Source organism: Cydia amplana, chromosome 9 (assembly GCF_948474715.1).
Source record: "Cydia amplana chromosome 9, ilCydAmpl1.1, whole genome shotgun sequence".
Classification (NCBI taxonomy): Eukaryota; Metazoa; Arthropoda; class Insecta; order Lepidoptera; family Tortricidae; genus Cydia; species Cydia amplana.
The window spans coordinates 3,200,822-3,212,792 of NC_086077.1; the positions used below are offsets into that span (position 1 = coordinate 3,200,822).

The 11,971-nt window shown below is 39.6% G+C and overlaps 1 protein-coding gene across 1 annotated transcript; it reads left to right on the forward strand.

Moving 5' to 3' along the window:
* The first annotated feature begins 431 nt into the window (after positions 1-431).
* LOC134650654 (uncharacterized) lies at positions 432-9,051 on the forward strand. The gene is made up of 7 exons (XM_063505586.1): positions 432-504; positions 1,058-1,231; positions 2,428-2,579; positions 4,716-4,761; positions 5,623-5,703; positions 7,971-8,074; positions 8,949-9,051. Exons 1-7 carry the CDS (start codon positions 487-489, stop codon positions 9,028-9,030), a joined length of 657 nt encoding a protein of 218 aa, XP_063361656.1. The 5' UTR covers positions 432-486; the 3' UTR covers positions 9,031-9,051.
* The last annotated feature ends 2,920 nt before the right edge of the window (positions 9,052-11,971 follow it).

Here is an 11,971-nt window from a genome sequence, read left to right on the forward strand (position 1 = left end):
GTGGCGCTGTCGCCACCTAGCGGCCATATCTGTGCTGATCGTAACAGACGCGTTTTGTTAGAGAGTGAATGTTCTGTACTTAGTACTATTATTTATTCTGTGCCCATACATTCTACGACTCTTCTCTTTCCGTAGGTACAGACTATAGTGGGGCCATTTTATTTAAATTAATTTTTAACAAGCAGAAACGTCTGCGAACGATGCTATTAAACTTAGATTTTTTTTTCTAATGGCATTCATCCCCTTAACACGTCAATCTTGAACGATTAATTGCCGATAAATTCCATGCCAATTAAAATATATTAATACCGCCCAACTATTAGCCCTTGCACGGGCGCCCCTATAATAAGACAACTCGCCATTCATTCACCACTCTTGCCAGCAAAAAGTGTTCATTCACTTCATTCATTGCAGGATCCAGCAAAAAGTGTACGTTGCGATTTTTACTACTAACGGTAATAACTGAGTTTGCGATTTCATAGTAAAATGGAGGAGATTAAAAATGTAAGTTGATGTTAGTTTCATGGCTCAAGTTTTTTTTAATTACGATATTTTTTAAAGTTAAAAGGGATGTTTAATTTTACAATAGCATTTTCTGGTTAAAAGACGTTATTATAAAAGCTTAGTAATTATTCAACTGTTTTGCTCATGAAGTTAGTTAAAAGTGTCCTAAGATCTCCACTCCACATGCAGATTGTTTATAGCGATTACAATTATCGGTGCATAATATGTAGTTTCAATCAAGATGATTTGTTCGGTTGTTTATTAATATCTGTTTGTCAATGGTAAAGTAATCTAAGAGAAGAGTAATATGTAACTACCCATTATTATTAAAAATAAATGACATGCGTTAGTTTGTTTAGTTTAACAGCTAATTACTTAACAGAGCAATAATAATTAACGTTAATTACTATAATATAAAAATCCAAATCATTCTTTCCGAATAAATTAAATATACAGTACCGGTACCGCAAAATCCCGGTTCTCGCCATACGAACTCCGTGCCGGGAGCATTACCTAGACCTAACTGGTAGTCTCACCCATATCTCATCTTCAGATGAAACTGCCCAAGGCGTTAGTCGAGGAGCTTCGCAAAGCGGAGCAGCGCTCGACCATCTCCTGGGAGTCCAGCAACGAAGGGGTCCACGAGAGGGTCAACTTCGATGATACGATATGGGGTCTAAGCCTCGCTGGCGGCGCGTTTTATAACACCCCTCTTAGAGTTACACAGGTAAGATCTAATAGTCTAAAACTTAGGCTGTTAGGTCTGGTACCTAGGCAGCTTGTTTCAATTCCATAGAAGGAGCAACGTGCCGCTAACTTCTGGGAGTCCAGCAACGAGGCACCCACGAGAGGGTAAAATTCGATGATACGACCTGGGGGCTCAGCAATAATTTGAAACCACCCTATCTTTTTTCAGATAAGTTGGGACCCAAGTTAACTTACTAAAAACTTTGTGATTTGTGTGTTTAATCTTTAAATAAGCGATTTTTAAGGAGCTAGGTATAGTTTAATAGAAGCATTTAGGTACATTTAGTTCAGTAAGAAGGCATCTGTGTTTTGTGTGAATTTTTCAGCCCTGAAGTTTTGATTTAATATTTGCATGCTTTTGGTACCTACTATGAAGAGTATGGTGGACTAAATAAATGAAATTGTAATAATTTACTGTAACCCATATTCTACAAATAAATAAACACCATTAATACATAATTTATTTAAATTCCTCAGCCAGCAAATTGGAAGAATTATTTTCGTTTTAGCTGGCTATAAATTATTCTGTACGGTTTGATTATAATATAAATCTCTTTATGGTTTTATTTTAAAACTGGCTCATGTAGGTATTCTGTATGAAGTGAATTTGAATGAGTACTAAATTCCATATTAAAACAAGGTTTATATTGTCTCAGAATGTTCGTAAATTATTTCGGTCCGACACCCTTTTATACCCTAAACTTGACAAGTTGAAACCCTTTTCATTTGCAAACCGCAAGCGAAATGAATCAAGAAATATATTAGGGAATAATTGTTTTATTCTTTGGAAATTGTTTTAACGTATTTCTCGTTATTTTGAATTATTGTCGTTGGGTACGTCCACAGGAGAAACGTGGACCTAATTGCTGTGTATGACCCAGAGAGGCCATTTTAGAAAAATGGCTCCACAGTTCCCCCGCTACTATTTTCATGAACCTAGACCCCAGGGTAGTTTGGGGAGTAAATGGAACGGTGTTAATTAATACGGCTGTGTTCATTAAAATATAATAATCAGGCATTCATGATATAAATCACCTATAAGTCCAACAAATAAATCCAAGCAACCGCGTTACAAATCCTGCTTTGATAACACCGCTTCATTTACTTCTCAGACTACCCTATTGTGACGTAATTGTGACAAAAGTCCGGGGTCTAAACATGACATATTGGTTGTAGGTAAAAGAAGGCAGTCGAGCCGAACACGCAGGCATCAAAGTCGGTGACTACTTGACGAGCATCAATGACATCGACTCCACGACGCTCACGATACAGCAGGCTCACGATATGATCCTTGAGTCAGGGCTGCAGATTAAGTTCGCGCTGTCTGCGTGAGTACCTTCATCCAACTTCACAACTTTAGTACATACAGTTTCTAAACTGTGCGCCCCTGCCCAGTACATCTACGCCGGCAGCATAGTCAGTGATTACCTAATACCTGACGAGTATCAATAACATCGACTCCACGACGCTCACGATACAGCAGGCTCACGATATGATCCTAGAGTCAGGGCTTCAGATTAAGTTCGCGCTGTCTGCGTAAGTACCTTCATCCAACTTCACAACTTTAGTACATACAGTTTCTAAACTGTGCGCCCCTCTCAAGTACATCTACGCCGGCAGCAATGTCGGTGACTACCTGAGGAGCATCAATGACATCGACTCCACGACGCTCACGATACAGCAGGCTCATGATATGATCCTTGAGTCAGGGCTGCAGATTAAGTTCGCGCTGTCTGCGTGAGTACCTTCATCCAACTTCGCAACTTTAGTACATACAGTTTCTAAACTGTGCGCCCCTCTCTAAGTACATCTACGCCGGCAGCAATGTCGGTGACTACCTGACGAGCATCAATGACATCGGCTCTACGACGCTCACGATACAGCAGGCTCATGATATGATCCTTGAGTCAGGGCTGCAGATTAAGTTCGCGCTGTCTGCGTGAGTACCTTCATCCAACTTCGCAACTTTAGTACATACAGTTTCTAAACTGTGCGCCCCTCTCTAAGTACATCTACGCCGGCAGCAATGTCGGTGACTACCTGACGAGCATCAATGACATCGGCTCTACGACGCTAATGATACAGCAGGCTCACGATATGATACTTGAGTCAGGGGTTCAGATTAAGTTCGCGCTGTCTGCGTAAGTACATTCATCCAACTTCACAACTTTAGTACAGAAAGTTTTTAAACTGAGCGCTCCTGCCCAGGCCGCGTAGCCAAGATGCCAATCGCTTACGCTCCGTAGCGATCGAAACGCAACTGTCACTGTCGCACTAATATGGAAGAGTGATAGAGAGACATGAAGCTTTTCGTTGTCGAAGCGATAGCGATTGTAACCTTGGCTAGGCCGGCAGTACATCTACGCCGGCAGCAAAGTAGTTGACTACCTGACGAGCATCAATGACATCGATTCTACGGCGCTCACGATACAGCAGGCTTACGATATGATCCTTGAGTCAGGGCTTCAGATTAAGTTCGCGCTGTCTGCGTATCATCCAATTTTGGTACAGAAGGTTGCGACTTTTTTAAACTGCACGCTGCGCTTCGCTCCCCAGTACCTAGAACTACGCCGACATCTAAAGTTATTAGATAGACGTTACGCTACGTGCTAAAGTGCAAGAGGTCGATTCTAATTTAACAATTTGTTTCTAATTTGTTCTAATACATTTGATTGGCAGCGCCATCTGTCTCGCTAACTCGGTATCACCCTCAGGTGATATCATCTTAATGATCCAGTTAGAAGGTCGAACCATACTGTTATACCTTAGAGGTGGCCAGGGGGCGCCATAAGCCTTCAGTAGGAAGTGCATATACTTGGAAAAATTCGACCTATGCCGCTGTGGCCCGGTGGCCGAATGGCACAGGCACCTGTCGCGATAGCAGGGGACCCTGGTTCGATTCCAGCCTGGGGCACTGGAGGCCTTGGTCACTTTTTCTTAGTATATGACATTTATTTAAATTTGTTTTGGGTTTGAACTGGTTTTGATACGACATTGACGATCTCGTATCGCGTATCTCCCGCACAACTTTCACTTTATTTCGTATGCGCCAATCAGATTTTGAAAGCAGGTACTTTTTGCGCGTTGTTACAGAATAAATAAGTAATAGTACAATTTGCCTATGGTGTGGGCTGCATACTGTACTTGTACTCACGGAGTGAGCCACGCCTTTCGTTGTTTCATCTGCTACTATTGGTGTTGACTGTACCTAACTTATAATTATTTTCCGGTTCAGTTACTCCCTTTGGTGCACCCTAGTGCAGTATGATGTATGCGTTGAAAGTTTCGAAGCAATTTAAAGTTTTAAGGGTAAAACTATTTCGTTCATGTTAATTTTAATTTGTTACTTGCGCTCTTGTAATTAAAATGGAGCTGGGCTGTTTATTTTGTAGAGAAAAGGTGTAGCATTTTTGTGAATTTCCTACGTTATATAGTTTTATATGTAACAAGCTCTTATTTTTCAGGCCTGACGTTGAAGAAACAGTTCACACAGTTTATCAAGATGTTTTTGTAAGTTTCTTTAGACAACTGAATCTTCAAACAACTGAATTTGAAAATCCTTTCACTAAGAGTTACGGTGCCACAGACAGACGTGTCACACACGTAGCGGTCAAACTTAATGACACCCCACTTTTTGCTTTTTAAAACTTTTGAAAGAAACGTGAAATCATAAAACTAAATGAATTACCTAACTGGTGACCGAAGAGCTGGCGGCTTCCTCGCACAACGTATCAGCATTGCGATACAACGAGGAAATGCGGCCAGCGTCCTTTAATGCCTAAAGGCCACTTGCACCATTCAGTAACCCGGGGTTAACCGGTTAAACCTGGAGTTACCATGGTTACCAGTACATTCGACATTGAGATAACGGTTCAACCGGTTAACCCCGGGTTAGTGGGTTGGTGCAAGTGGCGCTTAAGAGCCAATTTTTAAGATTTAAGCTTGTTATTAATTTAGCTCATTAAGCGTTTTATGTTTTGCCATTTTTATATACTTATTGCGACCTTTTTTGCCACTTTTGTGTTATTTCTAGTCAGGATCGCGAGCCCTTTTCATCCTTATAGGAAAAAATATGTCCTAAAATTTCCATACATTTTTCAAACTTTCCTTTTTGTTACTGCCATACAAAGTATATGGGGAAATGGTAACACAATAGGAAAAAATTCTGGGACATTTTTTTTATCCCATTAGAATCGAAAGAGCTCGTGATTCTGAGTAGAAAAAATAACTCAAATAACACAAAAGTGGCAAAAAAGGTCACAATATATAAAAATGGCAAAAAATAAAAGAAACGCTCTAATAGTAACACTGTATTATATCTTTTATGTAAATAACTATTAATGAATAAAGTAATATGTATTACATTTCCAGGAAGACGAAGAAGAGGTGAAACGGCGTCTGCGGGCGGTGAAATCGTCGCACAAACAGGTCGTTTTTAAAGGCGCCAAAACGGTAAGTTGTAGGGACAGTTACCACCCTGCTGTTTCTCTTCGCAATGCTGTTTTTTTTCACTCCGTTATTTGTGATTCGTTCTACCTTCTTAGCAATACATATATAAAGTCAGCAGCAATAGTTGCTAAGCGGGCAAGGTGTTCAAAATTACCTTGGCGCGCTCTTATTCTCTTAACAAAAAAAGTCGCGTCAAGATCATTTTGAACACCCGCTCATCCGCTTAGCAACTATTGCTGCTGACTGTAGGTATACAGGTATAGTGGTTATAAATAACTGTTATATTTCTATACAATCTTGTGTATGTAGTAGATAGTGATGTTGGTACATTTTTTATCAATAAATCTATTCTGGTGCCTGCATATTTTCTTATAAATGTGGTAAAAGCGATATATAATTGAAAACATTTTTGCTTGTGATATTAAATGAATTATTTTGAGTAGGAATTATTAGATATCGATAAAAAAAGTTTCTTTGTAGCCACCATATTTTTATACAAAGTAGGTACTTAGTCGATTTGTATTCTTTGAAGAACCTAAACATTATTGATTTCTTTGTATTAACAAGAAAAATATTGTACACTTAAATATTATTCTGTTTTCAAATCGTTCAGTTTGATTAAAATGATAGGAATAATTATTTATTCTTTATCAACCGTGGATATAAAAACAATTGGAATAAAATTAGGTATTTTATGTGTTTATTATTTAATTTTATACATTTAATATAATATACATTGAATTATATAAAAATATTTCAAATCACAAACAAAGAAGAAAGTAAATTAAACCTATGCTAACACAAAACTAAAACTAAAAACTAAATATAAAAAACTTCCCCCAAATCACTCCCTTCCGGCATGGTCGCAAGAACGCTAGCGGCGTTGCCCCTCTGCACCGCCAGGCTTAGCCTCTGGGCAAAGAAAGCGCCAGCCCTATGACCGCCTGAGATGCCTACTAGCCGAACCGACACTTCCCTGACAAAAACCCTGGTGTCAGACGACCACGGGCCCAACGTTTCCATCGTAAGCGCCGCAAACTCATACTCCTTCGTCAAGAACGCGTATTTGCGGCGCTTGACAGTCTGGCCTGGTCCGCGGCAGTCCCAGGCTTTCGAGCCGCCCCTTCCACGTAGGACGGAGCCAGCGTATCCACGCAGGTGGCGTCCCACGCCAAAGGGCGACCCAAGCTCCAGGGCACGAGAGTGCAACCATCAGGTCTCTTGCCGTCAGCGGCGCAAAGACCTGACGGCTCCAACATCGCGGGAAGAGAAGCAGTGCTGAGGGCACGGCGGATTAAATCATTGAGGGTAGCATGCCTGTAAAGACGACCAGCGCTCATCTTGCAGTGCAGGCCATGCCGTCCCAGAGTGTCCACCGGTTGAGCGCAGCGGCTGCAAGTGTGGGGCTCGCAGATTCGCAGACCCAGGCGAAGGCACACCGCGATCCTCAGAGCTGAGGGCTCCAGAGCGGAGCCCAGGTTTCGTGAAGGGAGCGCATGCAACCAATAACCTGACTCCTTTTCCGACACTGCCCTGAGCCTGGCTAGTTCATGGTGGTTCGGGGAATTCTGCAAGAGAAACTGGTGGTTTCTTCTAACATTAAAAACGTCCCACGCCGCTTGACTCGTTTTTTCCTCCGGTACCTGATCGACGGAATGGTCTGCCCCCCAAGCTGATTCTGCGTCCGCCAGGCACGACACCAACACGTTAGCGGTTGTAGGAATTCGAAGAATACCACCAACAAGGGTGTATGTGCTGTAGGCAGACGACAAAAACGCCGGGAGAGCTAGATCACCCGTCAAACGGATACCGAGACCACCAAATTTAATTGGGAGGGTAGCCTGAGTCCAACTCGACGATGTAAAGCTGACGTTCAGGATCTTACTAACCGTTTCTCTCAGAATATTATATACGTTTGATGTAATCAGCGGGAATCTCCATACCGGGGCACAGCGGAGTATATACAAAAATCTCGGTGAAAACAGGCAAAGCCGTAAAATGTAGATGGCCATGTGCGGATTAATCTCATATAACAAGTCCGAACACTTATAAAATTGTTCGATCTTACCGTCTAAAGCCAGTGGAATCGATTCATCTAGAATTGGGGCTCCTAAAAGCGTAAGGGTATCGCGCGACAAGATCGAAATATTTGGCGTGATGAGGTTAATGTCGTTGATTTTGATTAAAATAAATATGTATAGGTACTTACATTATAATAAATAATTATGTACTCGTAAAAATCAAATAAAAATGGCCCTGCTGTATTTCAGAACGATGCGTGGAGTCTGGCGTGGCCGTGCAGCAAGAAACGCGATGTAATATACCGCGAATCAAACTGTTTTCTGGTCCCCAGTCGCTATCTGGTGAAGCATTCGTAAGTTTTGGAGTCATATACTTTCATTTATCTTATGTTAATGCTCCCAAACCCAAATAGCTGACGTGGCTGAAACAGCCGCCAAGCTGAAGTGGGACTGGGCGGGACACGTTTGCCGTATGCCAGATGACTAGTGGGCTTAATCAACCACCAATTGGGTTCCACAAAATCAAACTCGAGGTCGCGGCAAACCTCGACGGCGTTAGCGGGATGACCTCGACGCCTTTGACAGGAACTGAGCGCCTACCGCGAACCACGTTCGACGTGTTGCCTCTCTGTCGCACTTGTAAATTCGTACGTAAGTGCGACAGGGAGGTAACACTTCGAACGTGGTTCGCGGTAGACCCTCTGGTGATGGGAGACGGGTCAAGACCGGGAAACGTGAAAAGGGAGGAGGGAGACCTTTGTCCAGCAGTGGGACACTCTACTTAGGCTCATATAAATAAATAAATAATGCTCCCAATACTACCTATCATCTACCTACCATTCATCACCTACTGCTAGGACTGTAGGCAAAGGACTATTTACGGTATAGTTAGGTTAGTTACGGCAAATCAAAAACGAAATCTGTGTTAACTTTTTTACATGAACAAACACACATTTTCACAGAATCTTTGTATAACGGGGATCTCGGAAACGGCTCTAACGATTTCGATGATATTTGCTGTATTTTCGAGGGTGAAAAATCTCTATTAGAAAACGCGCATTTTTCAGTTTTTATATGTTTTCCGAGCAAAGTTCTATCTCCCAGATATTTTTGATTTATTATTTTATTTAAGATTGCTATTTTTTATACAAAGCAACATTCTTACTTATTATTAAATGTTTACTCTGTTATCGTATTTCCGACTGTGACACATTTTTCTTATTACAGGGACAGAATTTCAATAGAAAGCAACGGAATTGGAAAGGAAAGCGAACCGGATATAGCTCCGGCTGTGGAAGTTGATAACTGAATCTGAATAAACAATTTTTAATAAAGTACATATTTGTTTTTAATATTAAAGGATGACCTGAATTCAAGCATCGAAGTGGTAAGATAGGAAATATATAAATAGCACTAATAATGTGTCTCTTCTGTTCACAACAGTTAATAATAGTGAACCGTAATGATACTTGTGATTTATGCAGTCTAAAATGGTGCTAATCTATTTACTTCACCTAACACAAATAAGAACTAAATCTGTGTAGGTAAGATAAATACATAGTTATTTATTATTAGAGCAAATAAACCGTTGTTCAACTCCTACTGCTAATATGAATACAATACCCATCAAACAACAGTAAAAGCAAACAATTTTGAGCGTTGCGAGGTTTTCAAGTCACAAAGGTCAAACAAACTTTGCTAAAAGAAATATAAAGAGATCCTTTACGAGATTGATTCAGTGTTCATACTATTAAGTTTATTATGTAAAGTGGATCAATAGAATGTAGTTAGCAGATTGCAGGACGTCCAAATAAATTTTGCCAACAAAAACAATTTAATTTACTGTCTGGATTGCTATACGAACAACGTTGTAAGTGATTTATGACAACCCTTTTCTGTGTAGGTACCTACAAATATTTAGCCGAATATAATAAAGCTTAGAAGCTACCCTTTTAAATGATATAGCGCTAATTAAATTTACTTTTCTTGGACTGTTGCAAGCTTTACTTTTCATTCCCTTTCTTTTTCAGTACAGAAGATGGAAAAGTTTTAATTTAATAATCTGCACAGCATGGATATCTACAAAGCTTTCTTTGAAAAAGCTACCGTAATTATGTTTGTGTAAAAATGGCTTTAAAATATGATTCACCTAAATGAAATTTTTACATAGAAAAATTTCACGGAACTTGTCATATTTTTGTGTTAGAATCGAAAGATTCTTTAAAATTTTCCTAAAATTTCCGAGAACTTCTCCAGTTTCTTAAAAACTTTCCGCAACTTGCACATCTGTAGGTATATTCGTATAAAAAATATCCGTAATTTTGCAATATCGCTACGTGTTTTGCGGTCAGCGCTACAAGTTGCAGCGGCTTCTGCTTGCTTGTTACAACCCTAAAGTTTATTTATTTAATCGTATGGCAAGATTCGAGTCGCTTATAATATTAGAAAGTAATAAAGAATTAATTAAAGTACTATATCCAATGTGTTGGCCCATAGGGCCGCGTTTTCACTATAGTTCATCGTTATTAGCATTCTTCTTTTAATTAAAAAACACATTTTAAAAATAAGTTACGGTAAATGTAACAATTATGCATCTAACACGATCTTTTATAGTCTTCTGCTTTCATAAGTAATAGTTATTGATTTTTAAAAAGTGTTTTTCAATTAAAAGACATGTCAAAATCGCTTACCTTCTTTCAAGTTCTTTCTAATGCTAAAAAAACGAACTTTATAGGAGCGAGCAAGTCTTCATGGTTGCCAATAAACTTTCTCTTAGGGCAGTCGACAGTTATGTGGTGGATAGTCTGCTTTGGAACCCTTCAGTAAAGTAGGTAGATAGGGTAGGTAGGTAGGTTATCTGGAAGAGATCGCTCTTTAGCGATAAGACCGCCTGTTGTCTTCCTCTATTTTTAATCAGTTGTTTTTTTAAGCGTTATCTTTTACTGAGGTGTGCCAATAAAGAGTTATTCTATCTATTTATCTTCTTTAGCACGAATATTGTATTCCATATAATTCTTAAGAAAACAACTTACAATATACCTTTAATAACCTTAAAGGACTGGCTATAAATTAGAGAATTTCCGTCCGTCCGTTGGTACAAAGTTAACCGGCAACCACACAAATTACATGCAATTCGCGTCTGTCCCGGACGGCTGAAACTTTGATATTTCTGCATGCTATTTAATGTGTAGGTAGGTAATCTAACAGACTAACACTGTGCCGAACTTTGGCAAGGCATTTAAATTGTACCAAATGTTGTTACCACATTTACCACTGCGTTGTGCTTAAACTAGGGTTGCCATAAGTGTAGGGCCATCAACCGGGACATTTTTTTTTTTTTAATTTTTGATTTAGCGACAGGTGAGTATCACCGGGACACCAAGCTGCAAACGGGGACGTATGGCAACCTTTGAGCAAATCTGAGCATGGGAACAATTTGTTTAATGGCGGGGATACCGGGACACCAAGCTTCCAACGGGGACATGTCCCGGTGTAAGGGGACGTATGGCAACCCTAGCTTATACCTGACTATTGACAAAAACGATTCCCTGAGAGAAAGAATCCTTGTGTTTTGAATAAGATATTCGGGATCCGTATAATGGAGTAAGTAGGTACTTTAGGAATGTTAAAATGAATCAAGTGAAGAGAATTTACGATCTATAAAAATACGTGAGTCAAACTGTAAAATTAGTTTAAAGATATTTTATATTTACCTACGTAGCATATAATATAAATGTTAATAACAATAGTAGATTGTTAACCAAGGTGAATGAAAGGCACTCATTTCTGCCGAGGTCGTTTGGTGCTGGAACGCAGTGAGAGCACCAAATAGCCCGGGGCTGAAATCATGCCTTTCACCCGAGTTAAACACTGTACTTTTCAAATACTAGGGAAGTAAAAAGCATGTGATTATAAAAAACATGACTGAGTATACATTTTTATAGGTACCTCGAGGTACTGTTTCTCGAGGGTACCTACTTTCAATTAACAATTTAGGTGAAAGAATCGTTATTTATGGAATGGGGTGTTAAAAATCATAATGGAAATTGTATATCAAATCCATTTAAAACCAAATTTCAATTGATTCACTTAAAAAAATGAAAAATATCGTACTTATCGTAGTTAAATGCTCTAGTGCAGAAACATATCACTTTCTGCACACAATGACCCTCTTTCAGAGCATAAGAAATAAAAATGAATAAATCGAGTTTCACACTTTATTTTTAGAACATTTGCGCGCCCGTATTTAC